We start from the raw sequence: 16,393 nt of genomic DNA on the forward strand, positions 1-16,393 counted from the left end.
TGCCTCTATTGCTGGGCATTTAAGTATACAATGGATGACAGTATAAACTAAAGTCATACTTCTCTGGTAAACACTGTATGATATGAGGAACTTCAGAGATACAATGAGTATTAGTGTAGGGTACTGAAAGGGGAGAAGAGTGCTGAAGCTATGTCATAAAAAGAGCTTTTAGTAGCAGAAATATGTGAAGCTTGTTAAGAGGATCTTTACAGAAAACACTGAAGGATGAATGGAAATGAGAGCATCAGTGTGGAACTGTAAGTGTCTTACCTAAAAACTGCAATACACTACTGAAACCACTGTAAATCCAGTCAAATATAAAGGACATGTCCAAACCTTACTGGTTCTGAAAGAAAGCAGAAGAAATTATACGCATGAAATGGCATTTAAATTCTACTGAAATAGCATACGGAGTCAGGGGGAGCAGGGGAACCCCAACCTATCCACAGGTGCATCACTTGAGCTCTTATGTTGTGAAACCACCGAAACTGTGATTGACTGAAATCTTAAAGACTATCCTAGACAAGCAATTATTTTAATGCTTTAAAAAAAGCTCAGGCCAACTTCAAAACAACCATATAACCAGCTCTTCATGACTAACAGTATTTGAAGTGGGTTTTTCTCAGAGATCAGTTCTCCTGTGCTGCTTCGGAAACTCACTATATACTTCTCCCAACCTTCCAGTTGTTGGAATGGGGGCTGGAAGACACAACCTGCTCATATACACATGCCTGCTTCACACGTCACCACTACCCAGGGTAGTTGTGAACAAGCGAGAGGGAGGGAGCATGCTGGCTTCCAGCTACCCTGATGGCTCCCAATACAAATGGGAGAAGCTAAACAACCCTAGGAAGCTCCATCTTGGGGATGTTTATTGTGATATCCAAATGCAGTAATCTGGGTTGTTGGGGGAGAGAGAATGGCTTAACCATGGGTTCCAACTCTGGGTTGTCTCTGTCCCGACAATCCATAGTTCTATGTTCAGATGTCGCAATAAGCAACCCAAGGCAGAGCATCCCTGCATTTTTTAGCTCAGCCAGCACTCCAGCTCATTTACAACTACACCCAGGGTTTAAAACAGAACAAAAACAGAGTAGTCATGACATGTGAAGGAACAGCATAATGGGAGGGTAGAGGTGGGGAAAACAAGCTCACAATGCTAGCAAAATATATAAATTAGCTCTTCCAGAACTGGAATTCATGCCATTTTGTGGGGGACACCTTCATCTTAAAAGATTAGCAAAGTGGTCTTTTCCAGCTGTTCAGGTAACAGAACAGAAGGCATACCATATTGTTCAAATAAAATCCAGAGGTTACAGCAGTGATATGCCCTCTGAAGGTTCTCAGAAAGCTAACAGTGGAGAGCATAAGTGAAGGGTGGGGTGGGTGGGAGAGTTTCATTAACATTTTCAGACCCACTGAAAAAAAGAACCCTTTTGGAGGACCTTTGTAAGGGCACAAAAGTATTCACAGTAGAAGCGTGTAGATATATAGTAGATATATATACAGTCAATGTGTATCCCAGTATACAGTAGATATATAGTCAATGTGTATCCCAGCCTTCCCCAACATATTGCCCTCCAGATCAGTTGGATTGCAACTCCCATCATTCCCAGCCAACATAGGTACCCTCTTCTTCCCTTCCATTCAATATGGCAGCAAAGCAAGGGCTTTGTTTGCCCTCCATGACATCACCCAATAGCCAACTTTAATTGGCTACATGGTGTAGCCACCACAATGTAGTGGCATCACAATCACTATGGGAATGAGTATACAGTCAAAATAGACATGTTTGGCATCTTTTAATAAAAATTTCAGCTCCCCCCAAAACCCCTTTTTAACCCCCCCCCAAAAAAAACCAGAACATTTGTTGCAGTATGTATGTAATCAAGTTGTGCATAGTTTTGAGCAAAGAGCATGTCCTTCAAGCAAATTAAGATACTCTCCCCACGGCCTGAGTTCGATCCCAGTGGAAGCTGGTTCTCAGGCAGCCAGCTCAGGTCAACTCAGCCTTCCATCCTTCCGAGGTTGGTAAAATGAGTACCCAGCTAGCTGGGGGAAAGGTAACTGCGACTGGGGAAAGCAATGGCAAACTACTCCACTACCAAGTCTGCCAAAAAAAGTCATCGAAAGCAGGCGTCCCTCTAGGAGTGAACCGCCCAGAGAGCTCCGGCTATTGGGTGGTATAGAAATGTAATAAATAAATAAATAAATAAATAGGAGTCAGCAATGACTCAAGTGCTTGCATGAGAGGTTCCTTTCCTTTCCTCAGGAAGCCTACAGGACTTAAAGATTCTTATCTACTGGCCAGCAAACATTTTGATTCTTCCTTTGTTAGTGGTACCTGTACTCTTCGGTTCAGTTGCTGGTTGATTCAATTTATTGACCACATTACACCAATTTTAACATCTCTTCATTGGCTGCCAATTAGTTTCTGGGCAAAGTATAAAGTGTTGGTTATCACCTTTAAAGCCCTACATGGTTTGGGTCCAGGCTACCTGCGGGATGGCCTTCTCCCGTATAATCCGCCCCGCACACTCAGGTCCTCTGGGAAGAATTTACTCCAGCCAACAAAAACAAGGTTGACAACCATTACCCAGAGGACCTTTTCTTCTAACCCTCCCAGTTTGTGGAATGGCTTGCCAGGAAAGATTCATCAACTTAACAGTCTTCCAGAATTTAAGAAAGCCATAAAGTCTGATCTCTTCCAGCAGGCCTACCCAGTTGAATTTTAAGATGCCTTTTTAATAATGTGCTGCTTTTAATAATGTATTAGATTTAAATGTTTTAATCAGTCATATGTTTTTTATGGCGTTTGCATTTGGGTTGTACCCTGCCTCGAACCAGAGGGAGAGGCGGGTAACAAATAAATTGATGATGATGATGTTTGTTATGCTAGTAAGTAGAATAGAATACATCATCACTCACAAAGCAAGTTCTGCTGTTGCACAAGGTAAGCCCCAAGCAAAACTGTAGCTCACAATTATCTGATGGACAAAATTTACTATGCAGTCATAGGTTTTAACGGTTTAGATTGCCTGGGATTGGTGTGCTTACGTGAATAGGGCTGTGGAGTTTAAGTGCATGTCTGCACAGGAGGAAGACCAGAGCAAAAGTCCCTTTCTTCCTGGAAAACTCTGGCACCCATTATTATTATTATTGTTATTATTATTATTTATTTATATAGCACCATCAATGTACATGGTGCTGTACAGAGTAAAACAGTAAATAGCAAGACCCTGCCGCATAGGCTTACAATCTAATAGCAAGACACAGTGCTCAAGCTATGCTCATCAGCACGAAGCATCAGTCGCCCATTCTTGTCAATTTGAATGCCTATTATGAGCACCAGTGCTGGGAGCACTGGTTGACTGGTTGACCAGGAACATGTCTATGGAAACATGTGGTGGATTCAAAGACTTGGACTCTAGAGCTCTTATAGAACAAATCCTATTTCCTTATCACTGCACTGCCTTACCTCCAGTTAAGATCAAACTTGTCTCCTGCTAGTTAAAATGCTGCATATGTGGCTTGGAAACAGGCTGCAACACCAACAAGATGGCTACTGATCAGCATTCTCTAGGCTCCTTGGAGAACACAAGAGTCTGGCTACCACTTGAGAGTAACATCCTTAATGAAGACCGAATGGATAAGGGATGCTCTGCAGGTTGAAGGACACCAGTTCAATGCCCTGCACGTTGCTACGCTGTGGTCAAGACCTCAGAGAAGACGCCCTTGGCTCAAATAACCTCATCTTTGTAATGCACAATAAAACTTTTAAGCTGCACAAGAAAAGCCTGAAACCCTTCTATTACCTGTTACCTAACAGATTCTCGCAACATGGAGGTGGTCAATAGCTTTTCCAAGGCAGCTAGAAACTCTACCTAGCTCACAGGGCCACTACCCGTATTTTCTTTTGTGAGGATTGCAGCGCTCAGTATTGTGCACGATGCGTGAAAACGATTGTGATAGGAGAGAACAACTGCTTCTGACTTGCTGCTTTGTCTTACGCAAGTCTCTTGAGCTCATGGAGTCTCTCTAAATCACTGCAACGCTCTAACTAGAACACAGGGATACTGCAAATGTATTCAGGACACACTTTGCACTTACACAGTACTTTATATTACCAAAAAAGAATTTGCAAAGGTGTCAGTCACATCCTTTCACTCCCAGCAATATATTGGGATCTTAGCACCAAGGTACATTACATCAGGGAGTGGGCAGGTTCACATGATTACAGAGGGAAAATAAGCCATGGTGGTTTATTTGCCCTCCCTGCATGTGCCAGTCATGAGCTGCCTAATTAGCATGATTACTCTTGCTGGAATAGGTTGTCTTCCAAACCCAGCGAGGTGGGAGGAGGGGGCTATTTGCAATTCTCCCTGAAACCCTAGAACAAGTCATGGGTTTCAGGATGATTTCTAAATCACCCCAGCCAGCCACCCTCGCCAGGTTTGGATGTCACAACAACACGTGCCCACCGAGGGTAATTATGCAGCTCATGACCGGCACACACAGGGAGGGAAAATAAGCCATCGTGGTCCAGTTTCCATCTGTGATTGTGCAAACCTGGTCACTGAGTAGCTGTCAAGAATAACCATAGGCTGTTGTTGGGTTATTAGAGGGTTGTTTCCTCCTCCAACAAGCCCTGCCACCTGGGTTCAGATGACACAACAAACCACGCCCAAGCAGGTGATTATGCAAATAGCACCTGGCATATGCTGCAGCTTAAACAAGCGAGTGGTATCTGATGTAAAGTGATATGTGAACCTTGTCCCCAAGCCATTTCACTTACTTATGACATAATGCCATTATGTTGAAAATTTCTCTGTCGCCTCCTGTTCCTGCGAGTGGCACCCAATAATGTGAAATGGGGGTAGTATAGAAATGTATCCCACAACTAAGCAGAAAAGTGTGAACATTGCATGGGGAGGCTGTTTCAGCAGCTGCCGTGGGTCCTCCATAATATGTCACTTGGTCCTAAAGTCGGTAGGAGATTGCCCTTTAGCCTGATGGCCCTTCATATGGCAGGGTACTCCAGTTTTAGGATAACACAGACTTGCCACAATAGTTATTTGCAACAAGCATATTGGTATCCCACTTGATTGATATAAATTAGCAATCTGTGATCATTAACAGCCAGAACAAAAGGAGGACCATTTACAAGAACTTCCTCCCTGTTCACCTGGAAACAAAGAATAGTCACCACAGCTTAATCTTCCCCAACCTGATGCCTTCCAGATGTATGGGACTTCAACTCCCATGTGCAGCCTGACACATTTGGAGGGCACCAGGTCGGGAAAAGCTGCCACAGGTGATCTAGCAAGTGTCTCTAACCTGGAATAACATTTTCACCAGAGCAGCCAAGTACATTTCAACAACTAATCAAAGCCTACAACTACTGTTCAGCTATATCCATGGGTGGTGGGGTGTGGGTGGTGATGTTTTTCTAGCCTTCTGAAGACTTTTACTTAGCGTCCAAAGACTGCAGAATCTTCAGGTGTTAACATAAAAGCAGAGATTTGTGACATGAAGTCCAGAAAAAGAAAGATTAGGATGTGTGATGTTAACATTTGCCTCCCATCAGAAGAAGAGACTAACTCGTAAGTCCCACTGACTTCAGTAGGATTTACTCCCAAGTAAGTGGATACAGGATCATGCTGTCAAGGGGTAAGTTGGTCCACTAAACAACAGATCAGATATAAGACATATGATGAAAGAAGACAGAACACACTTGTCACATGAACTCTAGGTTACACAACATCATGTGTAGAAGCTGTCACTTACACGTTTGAAATGCAAAGGTCATGAACAAGCAAACACAGCAGTACAGACACGTCATCAGGTTTATTTATTGCTTGAACAAAATACCAGTCAGGAAAAGCTTCCAGGAGGCTTAGAAAACCTATCTACTCATGTAACAGGCAAATCAGTGCACAGAGCATGAGGCAAAATAACTGCTCAGATTTCAGAGGTGAAAACAACTTCTTAAAGCCTAGTCATATTAAGCTGGAGGGATCCTTTAAGGTTAAGCAGACCCATGGACCAAAACATAGGCATCTGGAGATTTTCTTTACAATGACATGAAAAACAACGTTAATATATAGGATTTACATACTATAGAAGGGGGAAATACCTGATGTGATACTCAGCAGGGAATAATAACATCTACTCTTTCCAATCCCAATAGTTCTGCACTCGCTTCATGATAGTAATAATGCTCTGTGACTGCAATGGTGAACGTACTGGGGGAAGGAAGTACAGAGAATCTTATGGCAGCCTTGCTTTTAAATACTCGCTTGGTAGTTGTAAGCAAGGAAAGAACTGCATACAAGTGAAAGAGCAGCTTGGCAGAAGAGGAGCCGAGCGCTGCAGCCCTGCTCTGTGCCCAGTACCCAGTACAAAAACCAAGTGCCCTGCCAAAGGACTGAAGTTTCCTTCTCCTTACTTAGCATAGAAATGCAGCAGGCTGCTGGAGGAGGCTAATACATTTTTTGGCAGGCTAGTAAGTTTTGTGGGCTTATTCAGAGGGCTTCACTAAAGTGTGTGCTGTTATTATATGACTATTGTCATGTAAGAGCTAGAGGTTTACTATCAGGAATCTTTATACAAAAGCCTGCTTAGGACTTCCATCACAGAGACACTCAAGTGTATCCCAAACAACGGGGAGGCAGCTGCAGCTGTGAGAAGAGGCACACCGATGGCCCACGGCGGAGTTTCCAACATGTACAGAGACAGACAGCCTGCAGTACAGGTTGAGAGCTCTCGGCCACCACTCTATCATTTGGTTATCCAAGCTACAGTAGATTAAACAAGGAGAATGGGCGGGCCTGAAAGATGAGGAATCTTCCATGCTTCAAGGACAGGGAGTGGGATGGGTCACTCGATCACTCCGGCCACTACCACTACCATCCCCTATTTCACTGTCTAGTACCTATGGCACACTTCACTACAAAATCGATTGCTAGCCACATAATCATCCCTATGCCCATTATTATGCATTTGGTGCAACGTGGCCTAGAGATGAGCTTTAGGGACTTGGAGTCTTGGTCTAGATGTCCAATCCATATTTTGCAAATTGCCAGCCCAGTTGCAAAAAAAAGGACAGCTCAGTTATTAATGAAGAGACAGAAAATAAAACTGAAATTATTAGCAAGCCACATATATCACTACAGTGAACTTCTGTTAGGGAATTCTGAGTGCGGTTCTGGATACACAGCATCTCAAGAAGAATATTGTAGAACTAAAGGAGTTATAGAAAAGGGCAATTAAAATCGATCCAGAAGATGGAACATCTTTCCAATGAAGACAGAGCTTAAATAGCTCTGGCCTTTACTTAAAAGCAGGAAAGCAACTGAAGGTCAATTTAGATAGTATGGTTGCCATATGGAGGCTGTTTCAGATCGCTCCGTGTGGCAAACTAAACCACACCACCGCTCATGTCAGAAAAAGCCAAGGCTAACTTTTTATTGCACATGGCTACATTACTATATGAAACTTCCTCCACATGGTGGCCGGAACATATACATTAACATTATCAGATGGGGACAATATAGAGATTCAATAAAAGTTATAAACATTGTGGGAAAAATGAATCCAGGTAAATTATTGTCTCCTTCTCTGACTCAGTAGGGATTGAGATCAGCCAAAGAAATTAATCAGTCTGATCCAACATAGCTACACTCTTCCTTTTAATGTTTGGGTGGATTAAAAACATAAGGCAGTATCTCATAATGCTGCTGCTCTCCTACTGTTTCTGTTGCCTACCTCTACTGCTGCAGGAACTTTCGAAAGCAACCTCACAAATGAGCAGAAACACTTGTTTCCAAAATCAGACATGTCAACAGAGCTCTCTTCTACCAACTCCACTGGTCTACTCAGTTCCAGAAATAAGCGTTTCTGCTCATTTCCATTTGCTTAAGAAGCCCCTAGCTACCCATTGCACTCGCGGTGGGTCCTGCTGGCATGCAGGCAGCATTGGATACTGCCCATAACAAATAAATAAAATTAACAGAGCTTACCCAGGTAGAAATGATGGACGTCACTTACTCTAGAGCAGGGGTGAGGAACCTCTTTCAGCCTGAGGGCTGGAATCAATTTCAGGGATACTCTTGAGGACCATATTCCAGTGGTGGGTGGAGCCAAAAGCAAAAGGGGTGGGGCCAAAAATACCAGCATGTAGCTTAAAGTTCAAACTGTTAGTTACTAAGCCTTCAGATAGGCATTTCAACAAACTGCACAGAAGCTGGAAAAGCATCAAATGATTGGTATCTGTGGGAAAGGAGGTGGGGCCATTTGGGGAACTTCAGAGGGACACATGGATCTGGCCCCCGAGCCTGAAGTTCCCCACCCCTGCTCTAGAGTATCAAAATCCCACAAAACATAGCTGATGTCCTTCGTTTCAGAATTACGTGGTTTTGCCAGAGACAAATCAAGATATCACCATCCTTTCTAAAATGTCGGTTTTAAAATGTCTCATTTCAGGCCAAGGAAATTGATGCAGCTAATACACCCCTGCCTAAACACCTATAGCTATGGGTGTAGAACATGGTATGATAGCAATGAGGATGGCCACTAAAAAGTGGCAAAGGGTATGTAAATGTAACCTAGGAACAGGTGAGGCCTGCAGAAAATGCCTTTTGCTATTGTTGCTGCTACTACTCTGCCCAGCAAAAAAAAAAAAGGGGGGGGGGAGAGAAAGTAATATTGTGCAAGAGTAGCCAACATCCCTTTCTCCTGTATGCAGGGCCTTCTTGTTTTCTATCCAGTCCCACAAATTCACAGCTGTTATGCGCTGTCTATATGCGCACGCACACACACTTGGCTTTCCTTGGTCTAGATGTACCCAATGTCTTTCCCTTCTCCTGGCCTTCCACAATCAGAACTGGAGGCAATGTTTTAGATTTCAGCTGCCTCGAGTCTACAAGATTTTGTATACATTTTAATCAGTGGTTTTAATTCTAAATACCCTATATTAGTCCTCTGGGAAAGCACCTACAGGTTTAGGCAGGGCTCATAATGCTCAACCAAGCAAGTCAGCAGATAAATTTGAAGAGAGGGCCACTTTGATTGATACAACTCGAATTAACTCAGAGTAAATGTGCAAATGTGTGAGAGAAGGGAAGGGATTGGTCTGCTGCATGCATAGGCAGCCTTGCTATGGGTCTCCCCTCCACACACACACTGCAATTCCTAGGGTGCAGAGATCAGCTTAACAATGTACCTTTCCTACCTTCACTGGTAAAATGTTTCTGAAGTTGAAGATAGCCAGACTTGCTAATTAATGTAGAACATTATACAGGAAGGTAATTTCTAAAGTAATGATTTTATTAATTGCTACCTTTTATAACTGTTCCGATTATTGCTATTTTTCTACTGAGGCATAATTTAGAAGACACAGAAATAACTAGGAGGAGAGATTTCATTCAAGAAAAATGCCAACTTTATATGCTGGAATAACAAGTAGAAACTCTTGTAAGAAAACTGCTGGAAGAGATAACATACAACCTGAGTGCACTTTAACCCTTGTACTTTGAATTTTTGTAATTCTAGGTCAACACTCTCCTAGAAACAGCTTGGCAAATGAAAGTTTAAAGTCTACTATGTGACTCTGCGAAATTCAGATCAGCTTTATTTAACTTAGCCCTCACTTAATACTTCAAAGAACTGTTTGTACTTTAAACAATTTTCTATGTGTGATAGAATTCTATTCCTCAGTAAATTCCATTCACAAGTAAAGCAGAAAAGTATGATGGTCCGTGTCAGCAAAATACTGTCTGATCGCTTATGAGAATCAGCAAATGTTTCCAGATGAACCAAGCCACATACATGAAAACTTTCCCCCCTTAAAAAAAATGTAAACATCTAAATGCTAACTTTTATGAACTGTAAAATTCTACTTCTATCTGGTTCTATGGAGCACTATTATTAGATCAGCTTGTGTCAGTCAGAGTTTGTAAATTTTTAATGCAACAGAACTCAGTCAGGCATCTTTACCTGACTTCTGTAACTGAATGTTCCTTTGACAGTATAGGCTGATTCAATAACAATGACATGGTTCACACATATGGGTTGAATATGCTGGTCAAAGCATATTCAAGTGCTGCTTCTGGGGGAGAAATGCTGGACCATCAAGGGTGAGCTATTCCACCTGCTCCCCCCCCCCACCTGGAGACATTAAAGCAAGACTGGAGCTGAAGGCTTTTTTCCCCCTTACCTGGTTTGTTTTGCTGTACATGCGTATTTAGTATATTTTGAATATTATTGTGATATTGTTGATTTGTACATTGTTAAATATTGTTGTAGTTTTTAATTTTTGTAAACCGTCCAGAGAGCTTCGGCTATTGGGCGGTATAAAAATGCAATAAATGAAATGAAATGAATATGGGGTACTGTGAAATCGTGTGTTGTTATGTGTGAACCCTGCACTATGGTTTAACTAAGAGTTGTTCACCACAAATAACTCTTGAGTTCACAATCCAACAACAAATCATGGGTTCTTTTTCTGCATAGTTCATGCTTAACAACCCATAGTTAAACCATAGTGTAGGGTTCACACATAATAACAGCATACAATTCAATGACAACCTATACTCTGGTTTTGTGGAACTCCAGGGCTCTATGGAACACAATTTGAAAGTCCTATCAAATCAAAACTATAATTTCTTCATGTCCTGCAATCTGCAACAACCCATTTGAACTTAATAACTAAACTCTGGGCTTACTCTTAGTAACTAAAAATACTAGGAAATTGTGATGTTGTAGTCACATTAAATCCTGAGCAGCAATTGATTCACGATCCAAAACCAGCCAGTTCCCCATACTTTATTATAACGAGTCAAACAGTCTAAAAAGGCTGCCCATTTCTTCTAATAGTTGTGGTTAATTCTCATTTTGGTAGTAAGAAAAAGAAACAAAGAGATTACTCTGTAGGACTATTCCTGCTTAATTAAATCTTACAGCCAGGCAAATAAAATTACAATCCAAAAAGGTACACTGAAAAGCCCCGGGGTGGGTGCACAGTGGCAAGACGTCGATTATACGCTGCTGCTGCTGCAATCCCGCACCCACCTCGGGGCTTTCTGCCAAAGCTGCAGGGGTGGGGGTGGGAATCGGGGACTTACCCTGACTTGTTTCTCCAGAGTGAGGTGAGAAGACACAAATTGGCATCAAGGCAGCCCCTTGCATCACTCTGGAGTTGCAGTGGAGGCTCAGCTGGGTGGCCCCTAATGGAGGGCGACCTGCAACTGGTCACTTTCCACCAGGAAGATGGTGGGGGTGGCTCTGGTCTCCAGATGGCTGCCCTAAAACCCAATGCTCCTTCGTCAGCATCGAGGTTAGCTGATACCACCCCGGGGTAGGGAAAGCATGAGGGGGGGTGAGGGACGTGGCGCCAACCCACCGCAGTGAAGACACATCCCACCCACCCCGGTCTTCATCAAAAAGGTCCTATGGTTAGACGCCTATTGCTTGATAAAGATCTTTCATAATGAAAAGCACAGAAACATAAAGGTGTGATATACAGGAGGGAGTAATGATGTGACGCACTGTATCAAGTTAGATATTTGAGCTGATGGTGTCATGAGTTTCCCATTTTGTTAGAAGATAAGTTTCAAGGCCTGGACGCAGCACAAGTTTACGCCTTTTAAATTTAAGATTCCTTTTAAAATGTGGTAGATGCATTCTTACCTCCTCTATTTGCATTCTCATTGTTTCCACTATTTATAGGCCATGGCTAGACCAGGCCTATATCCAGGGATTGTCCCGGGATCATCCCTGTGCATCCAAATGACACATAGGGGATCCCGGGAGCAGGCAGGGATGACCCCTCCATTTGCCTGGGATAATCCTTAGGTCTAGCTAAGGCCACAGATTAGCATTCCTTCTTAATATTGTGATAACACAATGGAAATTGTCAACTCATGATAACCTATCACCTAAGGGCTTCAAAGCTCAAAGATATTTTCTTTCAGTATTTATTTCGATTTGGCTCAGTTCACTGAGGATACCAGTCTGTTGGGTGAATCTGCTGCACTGTAAATTCAATTTATCTATTTACTATATTTTATTATGTAACCTATTGTGAGACCATGTTGCTGAGGGGTGGGGGAGGACATTACTAAAGACCTTACTTTGGACTTGCTATTGTATACATCTCTCTCCATTCACTCTCAATACAGTTTTTTAAAAAAAGCTTCTAAGCCTGCACTCCTATCCATGTCTGCTCAAAAGTAAATCCGATTGAGCTCACATCCAGGTAAATAGATACAGGATCGCAGTATAAACAAATTAGGAGCCTATCTATATTAGGTGATACCAAGTAGTATGGTAGGAGAGTCTACCAGTATCAGAGGCAGTGAGCTTATGTAGACCAGTTACTAGGGAGCATGGATGGGAGGGTGCTGTTGCACCGTGTTCCGCTTGCAGATTCCTGGTCAACAGCTGGTTGGCCACTTGTGGTAACAGAGTGCTGGACTAGAAGGATCCTTGGACTGATCAAGCATGGCACTTATGTTCTTATGAAAATTTGTTTGGAAGGTTAGAAAGAGTCACACAACCCAACAAATATGTATTTCAAATCCAAGTCTCATTTCAAACCTCTTAATTCCCATTGATCTGAATGGCATGTTTACTTTCTATAGTCCCTTTTGGACATTGGTTAGTCCTGGATGATTTAGAACATACCAGAAGTCTCAGGGCAATTACAAAGTAATCCAATCCCTACCATTCACTCAACAGTTTTGAGCAATCTGAGGTTTTAGGGATACCTTGTGAGTGGTGTTGCAATTGCTTGACTGCCTTGGTTAACAGCCCTGGGCAAAGCTATCATCTTTGCCCTAACCTTTAACACAACTGCATGCCTATCTTTCGTCATGTAAGCAGCGTCATTCATTTAAATTGGAAGTCTAATTCTAAAACTGAGCAAGTGCATAAGCATTTGTGTGACACAGCCTCTTTTGTACACTTCCTGGGTTGTCTCCAATATTAATTCAATTTAGAGTGGACCTACTTAAATGAATGGGACTTAAATTAGATTACACACACCTATTGACTTCAAAGAAGCTTGTATTTGTTTATACCTGTAATAGATAAAACATGATGATTATAATGTAGTTACATTTGATATCACAAATCTTTTGGAACAAATAGTGTCCTTTCTGTGTTTCTTATGTGAAGAGGGGGGTGAGCTCAAGAGACAAAAAATAATTTAGAACAGTAGGAACAACATTGTTTCTATTCAGCTTTGCTGAATTTCAACTTCTGTTGCTGTTTTAGTGAATTTTCACCTGGGGGGTAATCCCCGCAAAAGGCGGAGTTAGCAGTACAAAACAATCTGCAGTGAAGTACATCATCAAATTCTTGAAGGTTAGGCAATCAAAGTGAAACTTCCACGCCTGACCTGCAGTGCTTGCAATAGTCCTAGAATTCCTACTTTAACTAAGCCCCTTTCTACACCTGCCTTTTCCCCCAGGATCATCCCTGTACATCCAAATGACACACAGGGGATCCCGGGAGCAGGCTGGGATGATCCCTCCATTTTCCTGGGATAATCCTTAGGTGTAGAAAGGGCCCATTTTACAAATTCCAGCCAACATCATTTTTAAAATCCCCAAAACAGAATTTATACATTTAAATAGAGCCAAGGTTAACACCTAGTGCACTCTGGAGTTCATTTAAATGGTACCGTACTCATTTTGTAGGTATTACATTCTACAAGTTACCAAACAGAAAATTCTTGTTTACGTTTGTTGTTCATTCTACCAGCATGACGCAATGCTGTTATATCCATTCTTAGTAAACCCATTGAAATAAATGGGACAAGATAGATTAGCATTGAATACAACCCACTGCCTGTTTCCTTTTCCACACAAAGTACAGTATGTAAGTCTCTAAGAAATGCATAAAACTTGATAAAATCAGTGAATATTTTTAAATCTACCTTCTGGTTTTCCCATATCCAGAAAGACCTAACTCCTTTTTAGACCTTTATGCTACATACATAAGCTCACATTTGTTTGTTCTAAATGCATTAATCCGAAACTGTAAACCGTCCAGAGAGCTTATTGGGCGGTATAAAAATGCAATAAATAAATACATACCACCATTATTATTATTATTATTATTATTTATTTATTTATAATAATAATATTATTACACCAACATCGGATTCTGCATTCGCTCCCACTAATGTGGCATCTGCATCCCCACTTCACTGATAAACATAAGAGGCAAAAATCCGCTAAACCCTGATAGCGACAACGTAGTTAAAGCATGGTTCCAGGAGAACTAATTTGTATTAAACAATCTTTAATACCCACACTTTTTTTAAAAAAAAAAGGGGAATAACAGACCTTGTTCCACTTTCATATTTATGAGAAGAGAACATTTTAAATATATGCCTTAGGAATTCAAAAGGTTTTTTAACACTAAATGTAGTACGACATTTCAATGGAGGCATATATTAGTAGCTTGATTATAAGCATATTTACTAGAAGCAACTATCATCAGGTTTGATTTGATTTCCTGGTGTAAGTAGTTTTAAGATTACAGCCCATTTGCAACTTACACTTGTCCCTAGTCACTTCAGATGCCCCTATAAGTGACATAGCAAGCCAAAGAGAATAATAAAAAACCTTCATTGCTTAAGAGAGTTTCAGTAGAGTTACCTAAGGCAAAGGGATATTTATTACTTCAAGTACATATTGAATTCTACTATAAATCTGCTGTCTTAGACAAGGAAGTACAACAGAAAGCATGAAGTGAACTTTCGTTCCCACCTCACCCAAAATATACAATTACATTATAATAGTCCTCCAGCAACCAGGCAGCAATTTCTAGTTTTCAACTAATCCATGCTCCTCCCATACAACCAATAATATCTGTTCTCAGCTTTCCACCACTGAGAAGTCACGACTATTAAACACATTTCTTAATAATGATGAACCAGAAGGAGTTGCCAACAGACATTTTAAGTAATTGAGAACTTTATGTTTTCCATGAGAATGTCCATATCCAGCTTGGCCAGAAGTAGAATGCTTGTCTTGAATCTATATACAAATCCTATTTTATGTGGGAACTCATTAGGTGATCATGGCCAAGTCACTTTGGGTTTTCCCCTTGTGTAGAAGGAAGGTGTAACAACCTACCTCACAGGACTGTTGCAAGAACGGAAAAGACAAACTGTGAAGCATTTAGCACATGAACAGTGCAATGTCTGCTCAGAAATCAGCCTACTGATATGAATGTGGCTTATTCCCAGGTAAGTGGGTATAGAGAGCTTTGGCTATGGGGCAGTACAGAAACGTAATAAATAAATAAATAAATGATTACAGCTTAAATGTGCTATAGCAGTGACTTATAATGGCATAGGGAATTGTAAAAGCAACAAAGGTCAACCCGCCAACCTAGTTTCACCCTTTGAGCTCTCTTGACTACCTGTCAAGTGACTCATGGTGTGACAATTGGCCAAGTCACTTAATTTCTAGTTTCCTTTCTAAATTAGGGCTATCATTTACTTAGGTAAGGTTATAAGCAGGACTGATAAATCATGTATTCACTAGTGCCTATAGGAGTTAAATACACACACACAAACACCCTACCACCAAACAAAGCAGGGGCTGGGGAGATGAAGAAAGACATCTAGGGACAGGCAGGCAATGGGGAGAAAGCCAGGGAAGGTGTACTGCGGGCAAGTGACAAAAGGGAGAAAAAACATGAGATGTGAGAAATCAGTGGGAAAAGAAAGAATTTCATTTGGGGGGGGGGGGAGCCAAATTTTTAAGGTGATACAGGGAAAGAAGTAAAGTAAAGGTGCCGGACCAGGGGTGGGTGGGCTGCCTACGAAGGAGGCAGAGGAATGGGGAGGGAGAAGCAAACGTTGGAGAAGAGTCTGGTTCATGGTACAGAAGGGCAGATAGGGGAGAGAGAGACAGTCAGAAGGATCCATGGGAAGCTATGGGAAGAGAGGGAGAAGCAAAGAAGAAAGGCCGGGAGGGAGACGGAAAGAGGGCTCTAGCCCGCCGTTGCCCACAAGCCCTCCCCCGCTCCCGGGCCAGCGCCACGGCCAGCGCCACTCACCCGCTGTTAAGTGCCTGAGATCCGGGCCGCTCCGTCCTCAACTCCGCCCGGCACCAACACAGGAGCCCGGAGGCCGCTCCGCTCTGCTCGGCTTCTCCTCCGCTCCGCCCCTCCCCGGCTCCTTCCTTCCGGGCCCTGCTGCCCGGCCGGCCAGTGGCAGCAGCGTGGCACACGCGCGCTGAGAGCAGCTAGCGGAGCGGCGGGGTTTTCTGCGGCGGACTCTCAGGGCGCCCAGGCCGATCCGCCATTGAGGGTGGTTGCCTCCCCCCGCCACCCCCAGCCCACTCCAGTAGCCCAGTGGGCGGAAGAACACACC

At 42.5% G+C, this 16,393-nt stretch overlaps 1 protein-coding gene across 2 annotated transcripts in view; it reads right to left on the reverse strand.

The window, feature by feature from the left end:
• SAR1B (secretion associated Ras related GTPase 1B) overlaps positions 1-16,177 on the reverse strand; it is a 30,866-nt gene extending 14,689 nt beyond the window's left edge. The window contains exons 1-2 of one of the 2 annotated variants that reach the window (XM_063120748.1): positions 16,078-16,177; positions 271-346 (exon numbers count right to left, since the gene is read on the reverse strand). In XM_063120748.1, the coding sequence (XP_062976818.1) occupies positions 271-328 (58 nt within the window). In that variant the 5' untranslated portion in view covers positions 329-346; positions 16,078-16,177. Of the gene's footprint in view, positions 1-270; positions 347-11,123; positions 11,274-16,077 lie in introns of those variants that run through there. The other variant, XM_063120747.1, reaches the window with a different exon arrangement.
• Between the last annotated feature and the right edge of the window lie 216 nt (positions 16,178-16,393).

Source organism: Elgaria multicarinata, chromosome 3 (assembly GCF_023053635.1).
Source record: "Elgaria multicarinata webbii isolate HBS135686 ecotype San Diego chromosome 3, rElgMul1.1.pri, whole genome shotgun sequence".
Lineage (NCBI taxonomy): Eukaryota > Metazoa > Chordata > Lepidosauria > Squamata > Anguidae > Elgaria > Elgaria multicarinata.